The 27,978-nt window shown below is 48.2% G+C and overlaps 1 protein-coding gene across 10 annotated transcripts; it reads left to right on the top strand.

Annotated features, from left to right (window-relative positions):
• Positions 1-13: 13 nt before the first annotated feature.
• On the top strand, positions 14-27,978 carry dlg4b (discs, large homolog 4b (Drosophila)). Of its 10 annotated transcripts, XM_040179907.2 has the most exons (19): positions 14-171; positions 1,926-2,045; positions 7,267-7,337; positions 11,141-11,266; positions 19,614-19,664; positions 21,053-21,177; positions 22,429-22,598; positions 22,700-22,836; positions 22,954-23,104; positions 23,416-23,684; positions 23,797-23,899; positions 24,347-24,443; positions 24,544-24,720; positions 24,811-24,896; positions 25,605-25,706; positions 25,776-25,948; positions 26,151-26,260; positions 26,382-26,473; positions 26,572-27,978. In XM_040179907.2, exons 1-19 carry the CDS (start codon positions 153-155, stop codon positions 26,676-26,678), a joined length of 2,286 nt encoding a protein of 761 aa, XP_040035841.1. In that variant the 5' UTR covers positions 14-152; the 3' UTR covers positions 26,679-27,978. The 10 variants fall into 10 exon arrangements, with proteins under 10 accessions (XP_040035841.1, XP_077962037.1, XP_040035844.1 ...); XM_078105911.1 differs by lacking the exon at positions 11,141-11,266; XM_040179910.2 differs by lacking the exons at positions 14-171; positions 1,926-2,045; positions 7,267-7,337 and adding an exon at positions 7,496-7,808.

The following is a 27,978-nucleotide window of genomic DNA, read 5'->3' as shown; positions in this document are numbered from 1 at the left end:
TGGACGGACAGCATCTCCACCGCAGGAGGGCGTGGTCACGTGTGTGTTTAACTGTGTCACAGAGGGCTGCTGGGATTAGGACTTCATTACCCAGCATTCATTGTGTTTGTTTGTAAAATCCCTAAAGAGGATTTGTGTGGATCAGAGACGACATGCCGCTGAAAAGAGAAGGTGAGACGTTCTTTAACAAAAATACGTGTGTGTTTATTATTGTGTAGACGTGACTTGTATTTGTTTTCATCAGGTCATCCGTGATGTTCATTATTCTCTGTGTGATGCTCCCTGTGCTACTCATAATACTACTACTACATCTTTTACTGCTTACTTACCACTGACACCTTCTCCACTACTGCTTCTACCAAAGGTTTACTAGGTTTTTCTTCTACAGCAGCGTGTAGATTTAGATTTACTTCATTGGGTACAATCACCTCTACCACTACTTCCACTGCTACTAGAGGTACGAAGCCAGCACAACTGCTGCCACTACTCAGATTACCACGATTACAGCAACTATTGCTATGGTTTATTGTATTCTTCAAGTAGTACTTCTACTGCACCTGATAACCCTTTTGACAGTGGCAAAGGTATAACTACTATAACTAAAACTTCTACTAGTGCTACCGCTCCTACTTCTACGTCAAGGAGATCACCGGAGGACTCAAGTGCACGACTCAGCAACAGAACAACAGCAGTTAAAGTCACAGATGGGTTTCAGTCTTTAGTCGAGGACATGCGAGGTTTGGTACACGACAGGTGGGAGGCAAAGGTAGATTCTATTCAATTCATTTGAACTTTTATAGCCCAAAATCGCAAATTACAAATTTGCCTCAGAGGGCTTCACAGTCGGTACACATGTGACATCCTTTGTCTTGAAACCCTCACATCGACACAGAAAAAACTCTTCCATGTGGAAAACAGGGAAGAAACGTTAAAGGAGAGTCCGTCTCCTGATGGACAGACGACGATGATGTCACGTGTACAGAATGAACAACGTAAAACAATACATTCAATTCCTATAACAGAAATTGTTCAAATTATTGGCAGGACCACTGCAGGGTCGACGCAATGGTCTGACACGCGTTCGGTCGAGGCTGCATCTGATCCAGACCTGAAATGTGTTTGAGACCCCTTGTTTACACGTCATTTATCTGACGCTTTCATCCAAAGCGACGTACAATAAGAACATTTAACCATAAGGACACAAACTGAGAAGAACAAGAAACAAGAAAGTGCAATTTCCTCTAATAAGCCAATTTACAACTTGCTGTAGATAAGAACCGTTATAAGTCCAATGTAAGTGCTGCAGTTAGTTAGTGTGTTAGTGGAGGTAGAGTCTGAAGAGGTGTGTCTTTAGTCTGAAGATGTGAAGGCTCTCTGTGGTCCTGATGTCTTCAGAGACCTCCTTCCACCATTTAGGAGCAGGACAGCAGATAGTGGAGATCTAGTCGAGTGTTCTGCTCTCAGTGAGGAGGAACAAGCAGTTTATCACATGCAGAGCGGAGAGGTCAGAGGTCGGGGTGTCGGGTTGGACCAGGTCCTGGATGTAAGCTGGACCCCATCCATTCACAGCACGGTACATGAGCACCATGTTTAGAACTGGATGAGCCACCGGTACCAGTGAAGAGAGCGGAGGAGAACTTAGGAAGGTTAAAGACCGGTGGAGCTGCTGCATTCTGGATTTTCATTTTTCCTTTTTCAGTAATGAACAACGATTACAGATAATAAGACATTTATAAATAAATAAATCTCCCTTAACCAAACACATTTAGTTTTTTGGTTGGAGTCCTGCAGGCTGGACTAGTTGAAACGTTGTTTTAATGTCTAAAACACTTTGCAGCTTAAGGTGGAGAGGTTTCTCTGAGCTTAGACGTCTTTATTGTGTTACAGTAGAATTCCAGTAAAGCTCGGCTGCTTCTCGTTCCCAGATACTGAGCGCGCTCTGCAGGCGATGGAGGCCTGTCAGGCCGGAGCGGCTGAAGGGGCCAAAGGTCGCGCTGAAAAACTGTTGAACATCTTCCAAAGTGACCTGTTCCAGGCCCTGCTGGGTAACACACACATGTTACGACCACACATGAGTCCCCTCTGATCACATGTTACGACCACACATGAGTCCCCTCTGATCACATGTTACGACCACACATAACTCCGCTCTCATCACATGTTACGACCACACATAACTCCGCTCTCATCACATGTTACGACTACACATGACTCCCCTCTGATCACATGTTACGACTACACATGACTCCCCTCTGATCACATGTTACGACTACACATGAGTCCCCTCCGATCACATGTTACGACTACACATAACTCCCCTCTGATCACATGTTACGACTACACATGAGTCCCCTCTGATGACATGTTACGACTACACATGAGTCCCCTCTGATCACATGTTACGACTACACATGACTCCCCTCTGATCACATGTTACGACTACACATAACTTCCCTCTGATCACATGTTACGACTACACATGACTCCCCTCTGATCACATGTTACGACTACACATAACTTCCCTCTGATCACATGTTACGACTACACATGACTCCCCTCTGATCACATGTTACGACCACACATAACTCCGCTCTCATCACATGTTACGACTACACATGACTCCCCTCTGATCACATGTTACAACTACACATGAGTCCCCTCCGATCACATGTTACGACTACACATGAGTCCCCTCCGATCACATGTTACGACTACACATGACTCCCCTCTGATCACATGTTACGACTACACATGAGTCCCCTCTGATCACATGTTACGACTACACATGACTCCCCTCTGATCACATGTTACGACTACACATGAGTCCCCTCTGATCATATGTTACGACTACACATGAGTCCCCTCTGATCACATGTTACGACTACACATGACTCCCCTCTGATCACATGTTACGACTACACATGACTCCCCTCTGATCACATGTTACGACTACACATGAGTCCCCTCTGATCATATGTTACGACTACACATGAGTCCCCTCTGATCACATGTTACGACTACACATGACTCCCCTCTGATCACATGTTACGACTACACATAACTTCCCTCTGATCACATGTTACGACTACACATGAGTCCCCTCTGATCACATGTTACGACTACACATAACTCCCCTCTGATCACATGTTACGACTACACATAACTTCCCTCTGATCACATGTTACGACTACACAGGACTCCCCTCTGATCACATGTTACGACTACACATGACTCCCCTCTGATCACATGTTACGACTACACATGAGTCCCCTCTGATCACATGTTACGACTACACATGACTCCCCTCTGATCACATGTTACGACTACACATGACTCCCCTCTGATCACATGTTACGACTACACATAACTTCCCTCTGATCACATGTTACGACTACACATGACTCCCCTCTGATCACATGTTCCGACTACACATGAGTCCCCTCTGATCACATGTTACGACTACACATGACTCCCCTCTGATCATATGTTACGACTACACATGAGTCCCCTCTGATCACATGTTACGACTACACATGACTCCCCTCTGATCATATGTTACGACTACACATGAGTCCCCTCTGATCACATGTTACGACTACACATGAGTCCCCTCTGATCACATGTTACGACTACACATGACTCCCCTCTGATCACATGTTACGACTACACATAACTTCCCTCTGATCACATGTTACGACTACACATGAGTCCCCTCTGATCACATGTTACGACTACACATGACTCCCCTCTGATCACATGTTACGACTACACATGACTCCCCTCTGATCATATGTTACGACTACACATGAGTCCCCTCTGATCATATGTTACGACTACACATGAGTCCCCTCTGATCACATGTTACGACTACACATGACTCCCCTCTGATCACATGTTACGACTACACATGACTCCCCTCTGATCACATGTTCCGACTACACATGACTCCCCTCTGATCACATGTTCCGACTACACATGAGTCCCTTCTGATCACATGTTACGACTACACATGACTCCCCTCTGATCATATGTTACGACTACACATGAGTCCCCTCTGATCACATGTTACGACTACACATGAGTCCCCTCTGATCACATGTTACGACTACACATGACTCCCCTCTGATCACATGTTACGACTACACATGACTCCCCTCTGATCACATGTTCCGACTACACATGAGTCCCCTCTGATCACATGTTACGACTACACATGACTCCCCTCTGATCATATGTTACGACTACACATGAGTCCCCTCTGATCACATGTTACGACTACACATAACTTCCCTCTGATCACATGTTACGACTACACATGAGTCCCCTCTGATCACATGTTACGACTACACATAACTCCCCTCTGATCACATGTTACGACTACACATAACTTCCCTCTGATCACATGTTACGACTACACAGGACTCCCCTCTGATCACATGTTACGACTACACATGACTCCCCTCTGATCACATGTTACGACTACACATGAGTCCCCTCTGATCACATGTTACGACTACACATGACTCCCCTCTGATCACATGTTACGACTACACATGACTCCCCTCTGATCACATGTTACGACTACACATAACTTCCCTCTGATCACATGTTACGACTACACATGAGTCCCCTCTGATCACATGTTCCGACTACACATGAGTCCCCTCTGATCACATGTTACGACTACACATGACTCCCCTCTGATCATATGTTACGACTACACATGAGTCCCCTCTGATCACATGTTACGACTACACATGACTCCCCTCTGATCATATGTTACGACTACACATGAGTCCCCTCTGATCACATGTTACGACTACACATGAGTCCCCTCTGATCACATGTTACGACTACACATGGGTCCCCTCTGATCACATGTTACGACTACACATGACTCCCCTCTGATCACATGTTACGACTACACATGAGTCCCCTCTGATCACATGTTACGACTACACATGACTCCCCTCTGATCACATGTTACGACTACACATGACTCCCCTCTGATCATATGTTACGACTACACATGAGTCCCCTCTGATCATATGTTACGACTACACATGAGTCCCCTCTGATCACATGTTACGACTACACATGACTCCCCTCTGATCACATGTTCCGACTACACATGACTCCCCTCTGATCACATGTTCCGACTACACATGAGTCCCTTCTGATCACATGTTACGACTACACATGACTCCCCTCTGATCATATGTTACGACTACACATGAGTCCCCTCTGATCACATGTTACGACTACACATGAGTCCCCTCTGATCACATGTTACGACTACACATGACTCCCCTCTGATCACATGTTCCGACTACACATGACTCCCCTCTGATCACATGTTCCGACTACACATGAGTCCCCTCTGATCACATGTTCCGACTACACATGAGTCCCCTCTGATCACATGTTACGACTACACATGACTCCCCTCTGATCATATGTTACGACTACACATGAGTCCCCTCTGATCACATGTTACGACTACACATGACTCCCCTCTGATCATATGTTACGACTACACATGAGTCCCCTCTGATCACATGTTACGACTACACATGACTCCCCTCTGATCATATGTTACGACTACACATGAGTCCCCTCTGATCACATGTTACGACTACACATGAGTCCCCTCTGATCACATGTTACGACTACACATGACTCCCCTCTGATCACATGTTACGACTACACATAACTTCCCTCTGATCACATGTTACGACTACACATGAGTCCCCTCTGATCACATGTTACGACTACACATGACTCCCCTCTGATCACATGTTACGACTACACATGACTCCCCTCTGATCATATGTTACGACTACACATGAGTCCCCTCTGATCATATGTTACGACTACACATGAGTCCCCTCTGATCACATGTTACGACTACACATGACTCCCCTCTGATCACATGTTACGACTACACATGACTCCCCTCTGATCACATGTTCCGACTACACATGAGTCCCCTCTGATCATATGTTACGACTACACATGAGTCCCCTCTGATCACATGTTACGACTACACATGAGTCCCCTCTGATCACATGTTACGACTACACATGACTCCCCTCTGATCACATGTTCCGACTACACATGACTCCCCTCTGATCACATGTTCCGACTACACATGAGTCCCCTCTGATCACATGTTACGACTACACATGACTCCCCTCTGATCATATGTTACGACTACACATGAGTCCCCTCTGATCACATGTTACGACTACACATGAGTCCCCTCTGATCACATGTTACGACTACACATGACTCCCCTCTGATGACATGTTACGACCACACATGAGTCCCCTCTGATCACATGTTACGACTACACATGACTCCCCTCTGATCACATGTTACGACTACACACGACTCCCCTCTGATCACATGTTCCGACTACACATGAGTCCCCTCTGATCACATGTTACGACTACACATGAGTCCCCTCTGATCATATGTTACGACTACACATGAGTCCCCTCTGATCACATGTTACGACTACACATGACTCCCCTCTGATAATTTAGAGTGAATGGTGTCATGAGTGTGACATCACATAACTAAAACCCTTTAATTACATCACGCGCAGGGGTCATATCGTTCTGTTTCAATTTGAAGGTCTCCTTCAAAGGATCAATCAGATAATAGTTAGTTAATAGATATAAATTAAAAATACATGGGCATATGTATTATCATAAAAATAGATGATATTAAGAAGATTATTGACATTATTACTACTATTACTAATTCATTAACATGATTGCCATTCATTTTAGAGAAGGGGTCTTTTTGCCACCCCTCAAACTGATGGCGAGATGGAGCATGGACGCCCTGTTCTATGGAGTTTGTTCCGCCATCTTTTACTTTTGAGCTCCGCCCTCTTTAGACGTGAGCATGAACGGATCTGATTGGCTGGTGCCTGTGATGTCGTATCAGCTTGAGAGCTGCTGTGGGACTGAAAGACGACGTCTCCTCCATCAATTTATCCGTTTGCTACAATATGTTGGATTTGTGTTAATGTGTATTTAAAGACAATAAATACAATTCTGATTCTCAAGACATTTAAATTTGTGGAAAAAAAATTGGTTAAAAAAAAAAAAATTGTTTTACTAATCAAAAATTTCGCGACCCCCCCCGCAGTACCTCGCGGACCCCCTGTTGAAGACCTCTGTTTTAGTGCACCAACATATTTAAATTATGTCGGTGTGTGTGTGTTTGTACACGTGTGCCTCTGTGTGTGTACAGATATACAGGAATTCTACGAGTTGGCGGTTTGTGAGAACCAGATGAAGAGCCCAGCTCACACACCTGGACAGGTAACAACACACACACACACCCTCTGTAATGCACATGGCAACACCCATCGCTGTTACCTAGCAACAGCTGCAGCAGCATTACCCGAGCAACAGCATAACACCATGGCAACAGGAGCCCAAACCCCTCCTTCTCCTCACTCCTTTCTCTCATCAACCAGATGACTGAAGGAGCCCCCCCCCCTCTTCCTCATCTGCCCCCTCCACCCAACCCTTCCAAAAGAACAACCAGTCCCCCCCCCTACCCCCCGTCTCGCTCGTCTGGTGCTCCTAGACGGAGGGAAAGCGCGGGTGAGAGAGAACAGACAGACGAGGAGAGAGAGAGAGAGAGAGAGGGGGGGGGGGGGGGGCAAAGAGAGAGAGACAACAAGCATGAGTGTGTGAGTGTGTGTGAATATGTGTGTGGGTGTGTGAGTGTGTTTGTATGTGTGTGTGTGTGTGGATATGGACTGCCTCTGCATTGTCACCACCAAGGTAAGAGCAGACCGCTCGCATGCATCCGCTAAAACACACACACACACACACACACACACACACACACGTTTAATGAGTGTGTAAACACACTGTGTTTGTACGTAACACTCAAAGCGCTTTGCGTGTCAGTATATTTGCTGCTTTTTGCTGTTTTCTTTCAATAGCCGGGTCTCTCTCGCTCTCTCGCTCTCTTTTTCATCACGTGTGCGTGTGCGTGTGCATGTGGTTAGGGTTGCCACATTAACATGTATGTTAACTCAGGCTAGCTCCAGCCTGTAGCTAGCTGTTAGCAGGGTGTAGCCTGGACATTTAGTCCACCACATGTGAAAAGAAATGCGGTTTCATACATCTCAAGTGATGCAGTCACATTTAAACCAAACTGAAATAAAAAAGAATAAACGTTGACAATCTGTTCAAATTAGAATTAAGTTCAACAGGCTGCATCCTCTTCTTCCTCTGTCACTCATTCATGTCCAGTCGTAAACATCCTGTTGCACGGAATCTTAAAGCATGTCTGATAGCTTTAAACTGCCTTCCAATGTATGTGCTGGGGACCAGGGGGCGGGGCCTCACTTGGGTTGCGTAATAGTACAGGGACTGGTGACAGACAGGAGATCCAGTAGGGGTGTGGTTTGAGGAGGTATGGACATGTGGGCTGCGATCAGCCAATGCCTGAGCTGATGACGTCTTGAGCCTCTCAGCCAATCCCGGGGCTGGATGGTTTTGATGAAGTATGGACAAAATGGCTGAATTACTCCAAAATATAAAGGTCATGGGGTCAAGGAAAGGTGGTTAGGAGAGGTCATGAGGATTTAGGAAAAGCCAAGGCGGTGGTTAGTGAATCACTGAGCTGCTAGTTGTGATGGACGGAGACGCATGTTGTTGACGTCAGTCTGCAGCGGCTACAAAGAAGCGTCTCGTGTGTTGTTACAGTGTGAGTCGTGCAGACGACAAACAACCAGGTTGAAACGAAAACTTTATTAACAACACTGCAACATATGAGTTATGCTAACGGTTACTCACGTGATCTGCGTTATTTTACGTCATGACCGTTATTTCTCGTGAACGGACCAATGATACGTCACTATTTAAATATTGCCGCCTCAAGGAATTGTGGGAGGTAATTATATCCTTTCCTTTCGTAAAGGGTGGTCCAGTGGTTCCTATGCTAACGGAGCTAAACGGGGAAGCATTAGACAGTAAGGTCAGCTTTACTGGGGTAGCCAGACTGTTGGGTTCAAACAGGTTGAGGCTCCATTCAACTGAATATGTTGGTTTGTGATTCACACTGTGACTGCTCCGGGTTTTGTTTTAGATGTTGTGTATAATAAATATTAAGCTCATTTTAATTTACCAATTTATTCTTATTTATTTTGACGATGGACCAGAGAGGGACCTCTCGCAAGGAAGACCGGACACAAATTCCTATCAGAAGTTACAACTTTGACACCATCGATGCAAAGATTATTTAGAAAGATTTGTTTGCTCTCATGTTTAAACCATCATTTGAAAATGATATCATGAAAAGTTAATCTGTTATTTCTTACAAAAGGGGAGGATCCTTTAGGCCTGGTGTTTTATCTCTGGTTGGGTCGTATATTTACTGGTATTTTATCTCTGGTTGGGTCGTATATTTACTGGTGTTTTATCTCTGGTTGGGTCGTATATTTACTGGTATTTTATCTCTGGTTGGGTCGTATATTTACTGGTGTTTTATCTCTAATTGGGTCGTATATTTACTGGTGTTTTATCTGTGGTTGGGTCGTATATTTACTGGTGTTTTATGTCTAATTGGGTTGTATATTTACTGGTGTTTAATCTCTGGTTGGGTTGTGTATTTACTGGTGTTTTATGTCTAATTGGGTCGTATATTTACTGAGGTTTAATCTCTGGTTGGGTTGTGTATTTACTGGTGTTTTATGTCTAATTGGGTCGTATATTTACTGGTGTTTAATCTCTGGTTGGGTTGTGTATTTACTGGTGTTTAATCTCTGGTTGGGTTGTGTATTTACTGGTGTTTTATCTCTAATTGGGTTGTATATTTACTGGGGTTTTATCTCTGGTTGGGTCGTATATTTACTAGTGTTTTATCTCTAATTGGGTCGTATATTTACTGGTATTTTATCTCTAATTGGGTCGTATATTTACTGGTATTTTATCTCTAATTGGGTCGTATATTTACTGGTATTTTATCTTTAATTGGGTTGTATATTTACTGGTGTTTTATCTCTGGTTGGGTGGTATATTTACTGGTGTTTTATCTCTAATTGGGTTGTATATTTACTGGGGTTTTATCTCTGGTTGGGTCGTATATTTACTAGTGTTTTATCTCTAATTGGGTCGTATATTTACTGGTATTTTATCTCTAATTGGGTCGTATATTTACTGGTATTTTATCTCTAATTGGGTCGTATATTTACTGGTATTTTATCTTTAATTGGGTTGTATATTTACTGATGTTTTATCTCTGGTTGGGTGGTATATTTACTGGTGTTTTATCTCTAATTGGGTGGTATATTTACTGGTATTTTATCTCTAATTGGGTCGTATATTTACTGGTATTTTATCTCTAATTGGGTTGTATATTTACTGGTATTTTATCTCTAATTGGGTTGTATATTTACTGGTGTTTTATCTCTGGTTGGGTTGTATATTTACTGGTGTTTTATCTCTGGTTGGGTGGTATATTTACTGGTGTTTTATCTCTGGTTGGGTCGTATATTTATTGGTGTTTTATCTCTGGTTGGGTCGTATATTTATTGGTGTTTTATCCCTTGTTGGGTCGTATATTTATTGGTGTTTTATCCCTTGTTGGGTTGTATATTTACTGTGTGTGTGTGGGGGGGGGATCAACCTGCTGTAGCCTGATTACATTGGACTGACATGGTTAGACGGTCCAGGTGTTGGGGAGTTGGAGCGGAATGAGGCTACTATGTTAGCAGCTACTAGTATCTGCCACACAGTGGTCAGGGGGAGAGATCTCTAAAGTGTAACAGGACCAACAGGGACCAGGTCTGTTCTGGTCTGGGTCCCTATTTATGAATCACTTACTCCTCCTCTATCCGTTTATCTGAGCAACAAGGACTCAAAACCTTTCTGTTACTCAGAAAGCTTCCTTCTCTTTCTTTGTCTGGACACTCACTGGACATACTGGTTGACACAATCGTGGACACAGGACATACTGGTGTCCCCATAGTGGGAACACAGGACATACTGGTGTCCCCATAGTGGGAACTGTGGAGATATTGGCTTCACTATAGTAGGAACTCTGGACATACTGGTGTTCTCAGCAATGTTTATGCTAACACCTGATGTCATCTGTGTCTCTGCAGAAGTATCGTTACCAAGACGATGTGACTCCACCTGTCGACCCCAGCTCCGGTCACATGACCCACGGACGTAGCAACGAGCTGAGCCACGCACACCTGGACGGATACACAAACCCTGCCGCACTCACCGTACGCAAACACAAGCACACAGAGACACGGACACACACAGTGTGGCTGCACTTCACTTCCCACAGCGCAGTCGTCAGTCCAACAGGGTCCAAAGTTGATTTATTTATTCCACTGAGGATCAAAGAGGGTCTGATGGTTCCTCCACCAGAGGGCGCAGTCTAACCAAAGAGATACCAGGCCTTGACTCGTCCTTCAATGGCTTGGAGAGGTTTGGGAGGTCCCCGAGGAAGTTCCGAAGGTACTCAAGAGTTTTGTATGGGCCTCGTAGAGATTTGGGAGGTGCTTGAGGAGGTTCCTAATGTGCTTGGGGGTCTTGTATTGGCCTTTGAGAGGTTAAGAAGGGTGTTGAGGGGCTTCTTAAGGTCCTTGATGGTCTTGTAGTCTGCTGGTATCTGTGATCTGAGGTCAGCTGTCTCTGTTATTACGGTTCACACTTAGCTGTGATCAGTTCTACAGCCAGAGGGAGTTCATCTCTGTTAATTACTGACACACACACACACACACACACACACACACACACACACACTGAGCGTGGGATGCTCGTGCCCACTCTGAATGTGATGCATCCTTTTTTTTTGCTCGGCCATCACCATGGCGACGACAATGGTGGGAGGGGGGAGCAGAAGGAGAGTTACCATGGCAACAACATTAGCCTGAACGTGTTGTCTGCTAAAATTATTCTTTCTGTCAGAACTAATTTAGTGTCTCATCTCTCTCTCTCTCTCTCTCTCTCTCTCTCTCTCTCGTCACCTGTCTCTCTCTCTCTCTCTCTCGTCACCTGTCTCTCTCTCTCTGTCTCTCTCTCTCTCTCCCTCTCTCTATGGCGGTTGGGTGCGTGGTGAGCTGGTGAGTTTGGTGGAGAGTTTGGTGACTTTTCTAGGACTGTCTTTCTACGTTTCCTCTTTTTTCACAGGGTGAGTGAGTAACGGTAGTCTGTAGTGGTTCTGGGGTTTTGGTGGTGATTAGGGGACGGAGGACCGTGCCTCGTGTCGGGAATGGCGTCCTCCGAGACGCCGTCTCTGAGGCATGGGGTTCGGGTCCAGCCCGACCCCGGCGTCCCGGTAGAAGCTGTCTTGCTGGCCATCGGGGAGTGCGTGGGGCACGCTAACCTGTCCCACGCCTCCCGCATGAACCGGGGGTTGCTGGTGTTCCTGAAGGAGGAGCGGCTGGTGGCGGAGCTAGTGGCAAGCGGCGTAACCGTAGACGGGGTGTACCTGCAGGTGTCACCGCTCGCGGTGCCCTCTACGCGGGTTACCTTGTCAGGTGTCCCCCCCTTCATACCCAACCAGGTGCTGGAGCGCGAGCTACTGCGCTTCGGAAAACTTGCGAGTGGTTTCCGGTCCGTGGGACTGGGCTGCAAGAGCGATAAACTTAAACATGTCCAATCCTTCAGGAGACAAGTGTCCATGTTCCTCACATGTCCTTCACAGACGCTAGAGGTGTCCTTCAGAGTGAAGCACGGCGAGGGTCACTATATGATCTACGCAAATACGGGTAGCATTAAGTGTTTTCTGTGCGGGGGAATGGGGCACAAGCGTGACGCTTGTCCTCACAAGCCCGCCGAAGAGCGCGCAGAATCGGAGCCCGCACCGGCAGAAGGGCTCGGTGGCGCCGGGGCGCCGATGGATGACGAGCCAGCGGGAGGCGATGCGCCGCCGGCTGAGACAGGAGTGGAGGTGAGTCACGGCAGACAGGTGGGCTCACACGAGAGGGATCAGAGCCCAACTACCGGTATTAATACAGCAGAAAGGAGGGGGGTGGAGGAGAAGGAAGGAGCAGAGGAAACAGGAGCGGAAGACGGGACGGAAGTTAGGGAGGGAGTGAAAAACGGGGAAAGGGAGATAGAAAATACAAGAGCAGAGGAGCTGAACGTTGAAGTGGAAAGGACAGGGGAGGAGGGGAGAGGTGTGGCAGAGGGAATAAGCACAAAGTGCAGAGAGGAAGGCAGAGGAGCAGAAGAGGATGAGAATCAAGAGGCCAAAACAACGAGTGAAGATGACAGGACAGGAGTGGAGATGAGACTTGGAGCTGAGGACAAGACCAGTGAGGAGGGAAAGGAAGAGTCTCAGAAAACAAACAATAGGTGGGAGCAGAAAGAAGGAAAAAAGGATGATGGGAAAAAGGCTGAGGAAAAGAACTGTGTGGGGGAAGAGGGGGCAGAGACTGAAGGTGTTGCACACTGTAACAGAGCAGGTGAAGTAGGCAGCAGCGCTGACCCCCCAGGTGGAATGGGTGGAGGGGCACCGCCCGAGAAAGAGGAGGAGGCGATGGACTGCGACAGTGAATCAGATAACCTCTCTGACTCGGGCTCCATGTCTGCAGATGGAGACGTGTACTCTTTGGAAGAGATAAACAGCTTCCTGGATGACACGTTTGGGAAGTCCATCAAGGTTTTAGATTATTTCCCAGACGGTGCTAAATTCATCAGAACTGCTGTGCTTTTGCAGAAAGTTTATGATAATAACTCTCTGGATAAGAAAAAGCGCTTCAGACTGAAGAAGCATGTAACTATTCTCAGGAAGATAATGGAGAGAGACGGAGTGAAGGGTTCCAAGAGGCTGAGGACCAGTGATTGATTTTGGGATGAATGTGCTGCACTCCTTTTTTGTGTTACAGTTTCCTGTTTTTGTCTGCGTCACTGCTTCTTTTCTCTTTCTAATGCACAAGGTGATTTTGGGCTCTTTAAACATAAATGGTGGGAGGGACCGCCAGAAGAGAGCGGTCACTGCAGAAATAATCAAACAAAAGAGGTTAGACATTGTCTTTCTGCAGGAGACCCACAGCGACCCTCACAACGAGGTGGACTGGGGTCTGTGGTGGGGGGGGCAGTATGTCCTGTCTCATGGGACCAACCTGTCTGCAGGTGTGGCCGTCCTCGTCTCACCTGGGCTGGACGTTAGCATCCTCTCCTCTACAGAAGTGGAGGCGGGCAGGGCACTAGTGGTCAAAGCATCCATAGCTGGCATCATTTTTGTGTTCATTAACATATATGCCCCGAATCAAGGCCCTCTTAGAACAGACCTCTTCCTCAAATTAAGGGATGCCCTGCTGCACTACGACCAAGACGAGTGTATAGTGATGGGGGGAGACTGGAACTGTACTGTTAACTTTTTTTTAGACAGGACAGGGGAGGAGCCTCACCATCAGTCATCTGCCACTCTGTCCCGGGTGATTGCTGAGGCAGGTGTGGAGGATGCATGGAGGGTCAAACATCCTCGGGCGAGGCAGTACACGTGGGTGAAAATGTTGGAGGGGAACATCAGAGCAGCCAGGCTGGACAGGGTTTACGTGTCCTCCAGTTATGGTAATTGCCTATTAAACTGCCACATTCTCCCAGTGGGTTTCACAGACCATCACCTGGTCACCCTAGACTTCCATATCTCACCAACCAAAAAATCCAACTCCTACTGGCACTTTAATGTGAAGCTGTTGCAGGACAGGGACTTCTGTGAGAAATTTAAGATTTTCTGGGGGATCTGGGGGAAGAGGAAGAGCGAATTTCAGTCACTTAGTCTGTGGTGGGATGTGGGAAAGGCCCACATTCGAGTCTTTGTGCAGCAGTACACTAGCGGCTCCACCTACAAAGTCAAGAAAGTCACTGAGTGTTTAGAGAAGGAGATCAGGGACATGGAGCACAGCTTTTTCCCCCACACTAGCACAGATGCCCACAAGCTTCAGCAGAAAAAAGACAGACTGGGGTCCTTCCTAAAGGAACAGGCTAAAGGTGCTCTAGTCAGATCAAGGTTTATAAGTGTGAGGGACATGGATGCTCCTACATCCTTTTTCTTTAACCTGGAGCGGTCTGTCTCTCGGGCCAAACAAAGTGTGTGTTTCCGCCTCCCTGACGGCAAGATGACAGCTGATCCGACTGAGATGAGGCAGCACGCCGTCGCCTTCTACAGCGCCCTCTACAGGAAAGAGGCCGACCACTGCGAGAGTGCTGCAGAACTGCTTCAAGGTCTCCCACAGTTGGGCCCAGAAGACAAGGCCTTCCTAGATGCTGACATCTCCCTGGTGGAGCTGACTGTTGCGGCGGGTCAGATGGCTGCTGGTAAGGCCCCTGGACTCGACGGACTGCCTGCAGACTTTTATAAACACTTCTGGGACTGTTTGGGAGCCGACCTGTGGCAGGTGCTGCAGGAGAGCTCGCAGACAGGCCTGCTACCAACATCGTGCCGAAACGCAGTACTCTCCCTGCTACCTAAGAAGGGAGATCTGTCCTTGTTGAAGAACTGGAGACCGGTGGCGTTGTTGTGCACGGACTACAAACTTTTCTCTAAGGTGCTCGCCAACCGGCTTAAAAAATGTCTCGCCTGTATTATTCACAGAGACCAGTCCTACTGCGTGCCAGACAGATCCATAATGGACAATATATTTCTTATGAGGGACCTGTTGGACATTGGTAAACTGTGTAATATTGATTTTGGTGTCATTGCCCTAGATCAGGAGAAGGCCTTTGACAGGGTGGACCATGATTTTCTTTTTTCCACTTTAAGAGCTTTTGGTGAAGGGTTTATGTCACTGTTGGGTGCGATGTACAAAAAAGCCACTTGTCTGGTGAAGGCGGGGGGCGCGCTGAGCGGTCCAGTTCAGGTCGAGAGAGGCATCAGACAGGGATGTCCCATCTCTGGGCAGCTGTACTCCATAGCCATTGAACCACTCCTCAACACTTTAAGATCCCGTCTGTCTGGAGTCGTGTTGCCTGGACTGCCTCAGCGCCCCCCCCTGATGGTGTCAGCATATGCTGATGACGTAAACGTGTTTGTGAAGGATCAGAGGGATATCCTGCTCCTAAGCAGCTGTATTAACACTTACGAGAGGGCTTCTTCAGCCAAAGTGAACTGGGGGAAGAGTGAGGCCTTGCAGGTTGGTCAATGGGCCAATGGAGAAGCACCAAAACTACCGGGCAACCTCAGATGGGGTAGGCAGGGGTTAAAGGTTTTGGGTGTTTTTCTAGGAACTGAGGAGTTTCAGAAACAGAACTGGGAAGGGGCTTTGGACAGAGTGCGCGCTAGACTGTCGAGGTGGAGGTGGCTGCTGCCTCGGCTGTCCTACAGGGGGAGGGTCCTTGTTGTCAACAACCTGGTCGCCTCGGCCCTTTGGCACAGGCTGGCGGCTCTAACTCCACCCCGGGACCTGATTGCTGAGATCCAGAGGACCGTTGTGGACTTCTTCTGGTCAGGCCTTCACTGGTTGAAAGCTGCTGTGCTGTATTTACCGATCCAGGAGGGGGGTCAAGGCCTGGTGGACATCGCCTCACGGGTGACAGCTTTTAGACTACTGACCGCCCAGAGACTGCTCTACAGTTCCGGCCTGCCATGGACTGATGCTGCATGTGTACTACTAAGGAGGGCTGGACGCATGGGGTATGATAAGCATCTTTTCCTGCTTGAGCCCCAGCTAGTAGATATAACTGGTCTGACAGTGTTCTACGAGTCCGTCCTCCAGGCGTGGCAGGTTCTCACTCACAAGCGGAGTGGTGAGACAACACCAGGGATGTGGCTTTTTGAGGAGCCGCTGCTTGGGGGCAAGCTCATCACATCCCAAGCCCTGACATCTGTCAGCTTAAGAACCCGACTGAGAGAGGCCGGCTGTGTGAAACTGGGTCACTTGGTGAAGATCTCCATCCCTCACCTGGCAGAGCTGACCCACATCCGTTCCAACAGGCTCCTGCTCAGGCTGGTGGAGGAGGTCTGTGCTTCCCTGCCAGAAGGTTTCAGGTCATTTGTAAAAGACCGATCACTCTCTGACCAATGGGACGGTGGGTGTGAGTACGCCTTCCCCCCCCTTGATGTCTCTGCGGCTGCAGGACAGTGGACAGCAGGTGAGGATACCCTGCTGTCCCTGAAGACACCACGACTGGGTGACTTTGAGTCTCTGGGGAGAAAGGCAGTATACCAGGTCTCCGTGAAGGTCTCAAACTTGCGCTCTCTAACGGGGGTGAAGGTCTCAAGGTGGGTCGACTTTTTTGGCAGGAAGTGCTCCCCGGGGGGCTGCTGGCGGTCTCTGTACAAGCCTCCTGTGGACAAACGGACAGGGGACCTCCAGTGGAGGGTTGTGCATGGAGCCATAGCTACCAACAAATATCTGGTACACCTGGACCCGGGAGGGGGGGACAGGTGTCCTTTCTGTCCTCTGCCAGAAACCGTCTACCACCTGTTTGCTGAGTGCTCCAGACTGAAGGGACTATTCAAACGTTTACAGGCATGGTTTCGGGGCTTAGGGGAACAATTCTCTCTACCTCTATTTATTTACGGACCAAAATATTCTGCTCGCAAGAAGAACGTTCACACTCTGCTAAACTTCCTTTCAGGAATGTCCAAACTGGCCATTTGGAAAACGAGACAGAACCGTGTGCGTGGTGGAGGGTCGGAGGACGCAAATCTGATGCTGACAGGGCTGCTGGCCGCTCGGCTCAGGGTGGAGTTTGGCTACTACAAACTGACCAACAACACCGAACTCTTTGTTACCATTTGGGGTCTGGAGAACCTCCTGTGTTCAGTCAGCGAGAACGCTCTGGTCATCCATCTGTGATTTATGTTGTTCTCTTCACATGATTTAGGCTTGTTGTAGATCCTCATTGACCGTTTATATGTAACCGTTTAATTTTAACCGAAATGATGTAATAAAAGACCCTTTGAAATCTCTCTCTCTCTCTCTCTCTCTCTCTCGTCACCTGTCTCTCTCTCTCTCTCTCTCTCTCGTCACCTGTCTCTCTCTCTCTCTCTCTCTCTCTAACCTCCCCTCGCTGGGCAGGCGGAATAATGACGTCACAAAGGGGATGGGATTCCTTCAGAGAGAGAGAGAGAGAGAGAGTGTGGTAGAGAGACATAGACCCTCTGAGGCTGTGCAGTGGAGCGTCGAGCAGAGAGAGGAAGAGGAGGAAGAGGAGGATGACAGAGAGCCAGAAACAGCCTCTTTCTCTTTCTGTGTTCTCTTCTCGTTGGAATTCGATCGTTCTTCATTCCTCTTCATCTCACAAAAGGTTCTTCTGGTTTGTCACCTCTCTCTTTCTCTCTCTCTGTCCCCCTGTCTCTCTGGGTGAATGAGGGAGGAATGAGTGATGTGCCAAGCTGTCAGTCATGTGGGACGCTTCGTTGACGGGTCCAGGAGACGACACCTAACGAGTTTCTTTTTCTGCTGAGAGATCCCCCCCCTCTTTTCTGTTGGCTTGTTAATTATTCATCCGTCACTCCATCATCTTTATGTAACGCCGTCCTCCTGAAGAGAGAGAGACAGGGAGAGTGAGTGAGACAGGGAGGGATGTTTGTGTCTGTGTGGTACGCTAAGAAGATGGGAAGACGATTCATCAACAACGTGAGGCGAGCAAAGAGACACAGGCAGAGGATGATGGTAGGACCTCTTTCATTGACCGTAATGGCTCTGATTGGACCGGGGGGGAGGGGCCTGTAGAGGAACCGACTGTGCTGTTTCTTTCTCCCATTGGACCGCGTCTGGTTTTATCTGTCTCATGGTTCTCATGGTGCTCACATCCCGGACCTGGCTAACGCTACTTAGCAACGCGACTGTTAGCTTCAGGTGAGCGTAGCACCGTGCTTCATTCTTGTATTCATTTACTTTAATTAGGCTTCGTTCGTCTTTCATGAGCTGATTTTAATAAGCTACTAGACTGTTCTTGGTGATCCAGACTCATGTCTCAGAGAGACAGAGACAAAGACAGAGAGCTGTCATGGGAAGTGAAGAGCTTCCCTGTGAACTGTAACTGCCTCTTTCTCTCTCTGTTATGTAACTGAAGCTCTAGAGACAAACACAGCAAGTGGTGTAGTGACGACAGCTGTGCAGCCCTTCAGGACAGAGAGACGGACAGAGAGACGTGTTGGTTCATGAACTCCCTGTAGTTGATGTAACCTTTAACATCTTCACTTGCAGACGTTGAACTGAAGACAGGATGTTGTTGTAGTTGTTATTTTTCAAACCTGGTGAAGGAGTTGATTCATAGAAAGGTGAAACTCTGAGGAACATTAACGTGTTGGCCAGTGACAAGCCAGAGATTCATCAAATGTGTCTCATGTTGAGTTGGTTTTCCTTCAGCAGCGCTTCAATAACCTTTTGCCGTCCCGACACGACCTGTGATCCAGTGACCTCCAGCTTGTGTCAGTGTTTCTGTTGTAAAACACTCGGACGTGATGTAATAATCATGTTGTGGAAGACAAAATGTGACAGAGAGAAGGAGGGATGGGTGGTCGCCATAGCTACAGTAGTAGTTGCCTGGTAACCGCCCCCCTGAGGGCTCGACAGCAGTTACCATGGCGTTGCCGTGGAGACGAGCAGTCGGCAGAGAGAAAGCGATGCTGCATGTGATTAAAATCTTTTTCTGTTTTCACAGATGAACGGATCAGAAGGAGAACTGGAGTATGAAGAGATCACTCTGGAGAGGGTGAGACACGTAACACACACACACTATATATGATACACAAACATGCACTGTCACTTTAAACAAACAAACTCCATGCACTATACGTACATTTACACACACACACACACACACTATATACCAGGGGTGCCCACACTTTTCCGGCTCGCAAGCTACTTTTCAGCTAAGCAGGCCGTGGGGATCCCCCCTCCGCCCGAGGACCGCCCGGCGGGCTGAACGCCCGAGTCGATATGAAGAAAAGAAGGAGCCTCTCATCTTTCAGAAGGATGGAGCCGCCACAAGCATCCCGCACATTTTTAGTCATTACCTTATTGGCGTCAGCCTGGGTTGCTTTGGAATGAAATTAAATGCCTCCGTTAGTAAGCAAGGATCGCTAATTAGCATTAGCATTAGTTTTGGTCGGCATTCTTTTATCGATGGCACGCAATCTACTGGTACTGCCTTCACGATGGACTGGCTATTGGGCACCTTGCTATATACTATACACCAGTGTTGGCCTTCTGTACTGGCCTAAAAACAATCACAAAGCTAATTCATCATTTTTTTATTTTTATAATTACACCACGTGTATTATAACAGTTTTCTCATTGCACAACTCCTGTCTTCCTCTGCTGTTTCCTGTTCAGCTTGCTTTACCGAAAGTTTTTATCCAATCAGATTCAGCCCCTGTGTCTCTATGTAAGAGAGACCGGCGGTCCTCTAAGTACACCCTAATTAATTCAATTCAATTCATTTTATTTTGTAGAGCCCAATATCGCAAATTACAGATTTGCCTCAGAGGGCTTTACAGTCTGTACACATACGACATCCTCTGTCCCGAAACCTTCACATCGGCACAGGATGTTAAAGAATTAAAGTCCGTGGGGACCATGTTGTTGTTTATCATAGTCTTCAATCAATCAGATCTTTAGTTTCACATGTTGGCCGTATTCTTTGACGTGCCAGCAGGACCGAGGTGGCCTCATGAGTACGTTTGCAATAACGTGCACCTTCTGTCCAAAAGAAAACTAGCTAGCAGATCTCAGTATTTACTTCAGGATAAACTTAAACAGTGAACTGCTTTAAATGTGTTTCTTAAATCTGCAGTAGCTGTTAATTTGTCTGTTGTTTTTATTATATGACTTATTATGTGAGTTTGCTCTTGTCATTAAGTTATTGATTTGATTATCCATTGTTCATTAATTACGCAGCAAACACATCATGACGTGTTCATGTTCCGGCAGTTTGTGTTGAACTTCATGTAACATTTTGTTTCACTTTAAATGCTACCATGTTATCTGTGTTAATATAAGATGTTTACACAAAACAAACAATAACCTGTAACACACCTGTGTTAGTGTGTGTTAGCGTGTGTATTATGTGTGTTAATGAGTTGATGTGTGTACCTCCAGGGTAACTCCGGTCTGGGCTTCAGCATCGCAGGAGGAACTGATAATCCTCACATCGGAGACGACCCATCCATCTTCATCACTAAGATCATCCCGGGAGGAGCAGCTGCTCAGGATGGACGCCTCAGGTACCAGCGGCAGCACCTAGACCAGGACCTGGTTCTACCCTGGGCCAGGATTTTTCAATGTTGCAGCAGTGATTGTGCTCCCGGTGTCCAGATCTGGACTGCTTTCTCTCTGATCTCGCCGGATGGCCACTGCCCACCGCCCGTCAGGGGGGGGGGGGGCATCTGCTCTAACCTACTACCCCCCCAACCCCCTTCCTGAGAGTGGGAGAGGAAATCAGCCACAGCCGTTTGCGCCCCCGGCCTATGGACCACCTTGAAATCAAAGGGCTGTAACCCCAGATACCACCGAGTGATCCGGGCGTTGGCATCTTTCGTGCGGTGGAGCCATTGGAACTGTGCGTGGTCTGAACAGAGGGTGAATGAGCGTCCCAGGAGGTAGTAGAGCAGGGAGTTGACCACCCACCGGATGGTCAGGCACTCCTTCTCCACCGTGCTGTACCTGGCCTCCCTTTCGGGACAGCTTCCGGCTGATGTACAACACGGGGCGGTCAACCACCCCCACCTCCAGGGACAAAATGGTCCCCAGCCCCCTGTCCGATGCGTTGGTCTGCAGAGTAAAGGGGGGGGAGAAAAGTTAGGAGTGTGGAGGAGTGGTTCCGCACATAGAGTGTTTTACCTTCTCAAACGCCAACTGCTGCTGCTGCTGCTCCGACCACTGAACCGGATCTGACGTGAGGTCCACCTGTAATACCCCGCCAGCCCCAAAAATCGCCTCACTTTTTCGTCTTGGGCCGGGGGCATGCCACGATAGCTGTCGTCTTGCCCACCTGAGGGCGCATCTGGCTGCCCCCCAAGTGGTACCCCAAATACCATACCTCCATCCGTCCAACTGCACACTTCCCCGGGTTGGTGGTGAGCCCAGCCTGTCTCAGGGAGTCCAGCAACAGGCCCACCTGCTGCTGACTTGACTGCAGCTGAGGCCAAGCTTCCACCTGGCACTGTTCCCTGAGCCACTCCCCCTCTCTGTCCCCTCTGCAGCCGAGCCAAACCACGCCTGCCACCTCAAACATAAGCCTGGTTCTACCTTAGAATTGGTTATACCCGCTTAGAACCCTCTACGGTTCGTCTGTTGTTCCTCTGACAATCCTTTAAGGTTCCGCTGTTGTTCTCACATCTCTACCCGTTCTAACATAACCTTGGTTCTAACCCTTAACCCGGTCTGAACGCTTTAACAGTCCTTTGACGTTGCTCTAACCTCCTGTTATGTTCTTCTGTAGAACTCACATCGCTGCCCTTCGTCTTTGTCTCCAGGGTGAACGACAGCATTGTGTTCGTTAACGATGTGGACGTGCGTGAGGTCACTCACTCCATTGCCGTTGAGGCGCTGAAGGAGGCGGGACCTGTCGTCAGACTGTACGTCCTGCGGCGACGCCCACCCAGCGAACGTGTCACACAGATCAAACTGATGAAAGGGCCCAAAGGTAGGAAAGGAGATGAGGCCCTTTGAGTCTCGTCTGCTTCTGGTTTAGTAAGAACCGTCCTCGCGTGACTCCTCGGGTCTTTGTGTCCCATTCTGGTGAAGGTCTGGGCTTCAGTATTGCGGGTGGAGCAGGAAACCAACACGTTCCTGGAGACAACAGCATCTACGTCACCAAGATCATTGAGGGCGGAGCGGCGCACCGCGACGGACGGCTACAGATAGGAGACAAGATACTAGCGGTAAGAATAAAATCGCCCTCACAAGTTCTCGCGATACCTCATTAGTCCTCAATATCACTCAAAAGTCCTCATGAGTCCTCATGAATCCTTGTATGATCTGACCTTTGACCTCAAAAGGTGAACCACGTCTCCCTGGAGGACGTCCTGCACGAAGATGCCGTGGTTGCCCTGAAGAACACGGGGGAGGTGGTCTACCTGAAGGTGGCCACGCCCAACTCGCAGTACATCCACCAGAGCGATCGATACAGCCCCCCCGACCTCACCAGCTGTACGTACACTTCCTGTTTAATGGTCGTGTGTGAAACCACAGTTTTACCAATGGAGTTTCATTTGGTCGGCGCTATGCTAATCTAAGATATGCTACGCTAAGGCTTAGGCTGCACAGATCGCATTACCTAGGATATCAGCCGGGCCCTCTAGCACTGGGTCCGGCTTGCCTGGCTGGGTGGTCCGTAGTGGTCTAGTGGCCCATTGTTTGTTCTGTCCCGGCTAGTCCGGTGCACTGAATCTGGTGTGAAGACCTGGATGAGGCCACTAAGGGGGTCCAGCAGGACTTACATGTCACCCGCTTCATTTCAGCCTACATGGAGCCGGACTACATGTGCGACTACCCCCAAGTCCTCCCTCCTCCCTCACCAAGGCGATACTCACCCATACCCAGAGGCATGATGGGAGACGATGACTATTCTCGGGAGCCCCGCCGGGTCTGCGTCCAACGGGGATCCACAGGTCTGGGGTTCAATATCGTGGGGGGGGAGGATGGAGAGGGGATCTTCATCTCCTTCATCCTGGCAGGAGGACCAGCAGACCTGAGTGGAGAGCTCCGAAAGGGAGACCAGATCCTCAGTGTGAGTGCAGAGACCAGGTCCTTCTTTGGAGGTGTAGATATATCAATGACTGTGTGTGTCTCCCTGTGCGTGTGTGTTTGTCTCGGTGGGTGTGCGCTTTGTGTGTTCCCAGGTGAACGGTGTGGATCTCAGGTATGCGACTCATGAACAAGCTGCAGCAGCTCTGAAGAACGCCGGTCAGACCGTCACCATCGTAGCCCAGTATAGACCTGAAGGTAATACTAGTGTTACTTTACTAGTAGTACTACTACATCATACTAATGGTATTGATACAGTACGCTATTTGTATTACTACATCATGTTATGATTCTACTAAATCCTACAAGTAGTATTACTACCTAATGCTAGAAGTATTACCTCTTCTTACTGGGGGTAATACTACATCATAGTAGTGGTATTACTACATCATACTAATGGTATTAATATATCACGCTAGTAGTACTACATCATACTCATGGTATTAATACATCATGCTAGTGGTATTACTACCCCATGTTAGTAGTATTACTACATGACACTAATATTATTACCATCTCATACTACTGCTCCATGATGCAAGTGGTATTACTACTTCAAGCTAGTGGTATTAGTACATACAGTGGTATTAACTCCTGCTAGTAATACAATAACAGTAGTACCTTTTACTCTTTTTCTTTTTGCAGAGTACAGTCGCTTCGAAGCAAAGATCCACGACCTGAGAGAGCAGATGATGAACAGCTCCTCCGGGAGTCTAAGGACCAACCGCAGCTTCTACCTCAGGTGAGATGGGTCACCTGGTCCGGTCCAGTAGGATGAACCAGGACCAGGTGAGCTAGAAGAAACAGGACCTGATTCTGACTGAGCTGCGTCTTGGTTTCAGGGCGCTTTTTGACTACGACAAGCAGTGGGACTGCGGCGTTCTGTCCCAGGCTCTGGACTTTAACTTTGGGGAGGTTCTCCACGTGATGGACAGCAGCGATGACGAGTGGTGGCAGGCCCGACGGGTGAACCAGCAGGGGGAGCTGGAGGAGCTGGGCTTTATCCCCTCCAAGCACAGGTCCGTAGAACCCGCTCTGCCATCGGTGACGGCTGCTCGATGACGGGCCACCGGTGACCCTCGGTGACCCTCGGTGATCATATGTTTCAGGGTGGAGAGGAAAGAGTGGTCGAGGATGAAGAGCAACGGAAGAGAAGGCTTCGTTCACAGCTACGAGCTCATCACTCAGATCGAAGGTCAGTGTCGCCTCTGACCTTTGATCTTTACACAAAGTGAAAAGTTAAAACTATCAGAGAAGCAATACAGCTACAAAGACACAAAGAGACACAAAGTAACCACAAAAAGACACAACAAGACACAAAGTCACTAATAGATAAAAAGAGATCACAACACCTCCAAATCTGAGGCCATGGTGCTCTGCTGGAAACCAGTGGAGTGCTCTCTCACGGTGAGGATGGACATCCCAAGGAGGTCTCGGGGTCTTGTTCAGGAGTACGTGAAGGATGGATTAGGACATCGACAGGCAGAAACTGGTGCTGCGCTGTACTATCTTGGCAAGAGAGCTGAGCCGGAGGGCAAAGTTCTTAATTTACCGTGTGGTTTACCTTCCGACCCTCATCTATGGTCACAAACTCTGGGGATCTGGGACTGAAAAAGAGATTGGGTTAGTCCGTCGTGGAGAGACAGTCAGGAGCTCAGCTTTAGAGAGGGGTATGGAGTCCGTCTTGAATACGACCATAAAGAGAGCCGCATAGAGGACAGACCTCCCGGAGATCCATATCCGTCCTGCTTAGCACACCAGTGTGATGATCAGGACAACGCCACAGACTGTGTTCTTCCTCTGTGCTTTATGTCTCTCAGGTGTCTCTGTGTGTCCACCAGGTGTCTGTTGGGGTCTCTGTGTGTCCTCCAGGTGTTGAGCATTTGTCTCTCTGTCTCCGTAGTGGACTACGCTCGTCCTGTCATCATTCTGGGTCCGACCAAAGACCGAGTCAACGACGACCTGCTCTCAGAGTTCCCAGACAAGTTTGGCTCCTGCGTCCCCCGTAAGTGTTGTTGAAACGAGACGCGCCACACAGACGAACGGGAAGTGATGTCGCGTCCTCTGTCCGCAGACACCACCCGCCCACGGAGGGACTACGAGGCGGATGGGCGGGACTATCACTTTGTGTCGTCACGGGAACAGATGGAGCGGGACATCCAGTCCCACCGCTTCATCGAGGCGGGGCAGTACAACAACCACCTGTACGGGACGTCGGTGCAGAGCGTTCGACAGGTGGCCGAGCAGGTGAGACAAGTCCCGGCTGCTCCATGCCCCATGTTGAAGTGTCCTTGAGCAAGACACCTAATGGCTCCCCGGGCAAAAATGTAAAAAGTCATGGGTTCAAAATGCAATGGAATTTTGGATAAAAGCGTCCGCTAAATGACCTGTAATGTAAATTAAGGTGAACCCTGCGTCGAGCTGATGATGTGGTGCTTTGTGTCACCAGGGGAAACACTGCATCCTGGACGTGTCGGCCAACGCCGTGAGGAGGCTGCAGGCGGCTCAGCTCCAACCCATCGCCATCTTCATCCGCCCTCGATCCCTGGAGAACATTCTGTAAGTCAGTGAAGTCAACAGGGAGGTCAACATGCTCTCAACGCTGTTTCACTGGGAGAGACAATGATTTGCTATATTAGCAACACCATCTGTGTGTGTGTGTGTGTGTGTGTGTGTGCAGGGATCTAAACAAGCGTCTCTCAGAGGATCAGGCGAGGAAAGCTCTGGATCGAGCCATGAAACTGGAACAAGACTTCCTTGAGTGTTTCTCAGGTAAAAACAAATCTTCATTTAACATTACAGATGAACGTTATGGGTTCAGAGTGAGGCTAACTGTGTGTGTGTGTGTGTGTGTGTGTGTGTGTGTGTAGCCATCGTGCACGGCGACAGCTTCGAGGAGGTGTACCACCTGGTCAAAGCCGTCATCGAGGAGCAGAGTGGTCCGTACATCTGGGTTCCTGCTCGGGACAGACTGTGATTGGACAGCGATTGGCGCCGTCGAAACATCCTGCTCATGCTCCTCCCCTTAACTCCACATGCTCTTCATCATGCTTCTTCTCTTCTTCCTCACGCTCCTCCTCCCGATGCTCTCGGTGGTGTCCACTGATGGAGAGCAGGCATTTGTCTTCTTACAGTTTTCTTTTCTTTCAATGAGATGGCGACCATTGATTGGATGGATGCTGTAGCTTCTTGAAGGAGAGGGCACCTGTCTGTCTCTCCACCTGTCTGCCTCTGTACCTGTCTGTCTGTGTCAGAGGACAATATGGAGGGAGACACATGGTCAATTACTTGATTGATTCTGTATTATCATTCGATAATGAATCGGTTCAGTTGGTAATGAAGTATTTATAATATCCTATTTATTTAATGATTTATCTATTTATTTATGTGACGTGAAAGTGGCGTGAGCGCGCGTGCGTGCGTGCGCGCGCGTGCGTGCGTGCGTGTGTGTGTGTGTGTGTGTGTGTGTGCGTGCGTGTGTGTGTGTGTGTGTGTGTGCGTGCGTATGTGTGTGTGTGCGTGTGTGTGTGCGTGTGTGTGCGTGTGTGTGTGTGTGTGTGCGTGCGTATGTGTGTGTGTGCGTGTGTGTGTGCGTGTGTGTGTGTGCGTGTGTGTGTGTGTGTAGTGTACATAAAGACTTGTGTGACTGTAAATAAAACTATGGGGCTCAAACACAGTCTATTCAGGGCTTAAACTATCAAGCACTAAACTACGATACCCAAAATCCCCCTCGGAACGCACCACTACCCTCCCCCCCTCTGCCTGGACTACAACCCCAATGGTCTCCTTCTCTTTGGACTACAAACCCCACAATCCTCTGTTGCAAGAGACAGTTTTTGCCAAGCAGCAACAAAAAGGTGAACCTGAAACTGAACAAACACTTTTTGAGCAGGAGCCTATGGACTACATTACCCAGAGTTCCCAGCTCCAGTGATAAACGGACTACATTACCCAGACCGAGCTACAGATCTGTCTACCCACAATCCCTGGCTACGGACCGGTCCACGTGATCCCTTGACCAGAAAGCTCAAAATATCTTCTGAGGGGGCGGCTAACTATATCATTACATCATTACATCATCTTATCATTACATCATCATATCATTTGTCAGACACACAGGGTTTAGGGGGGGGGGGCTGAGTACTGGCAGAAACACTTTTAGACTTGTATCGGGGTATTTATTAGCCTGTGACACACACACAGCGGGCTGTCCAATATGTTGTAAAATTAGTTCTAAATGAAATTAAAATATTGAAATAAATTCCGTATAAAACCTG

Source organism: Gasterosteus aculeatus, chromosome 7, assembly GCF_964276395.1.
Source record: "Gasterosteus aculeatus chromosome 7, fGasAcu3.hap1.1, whole genome shotgun sequence".
Lineage (NCBI taxonomy): Eukaryota > Metazoa > Chordata > Actinopteri > Perciformes > Gasterosteidae > Gasterosteus > Gasterosteus aculeatus.
Note: the sequence above shows the minus strand (reverse complement) of the source record. Positions and strands in the feature narration are given on the sequence as shown.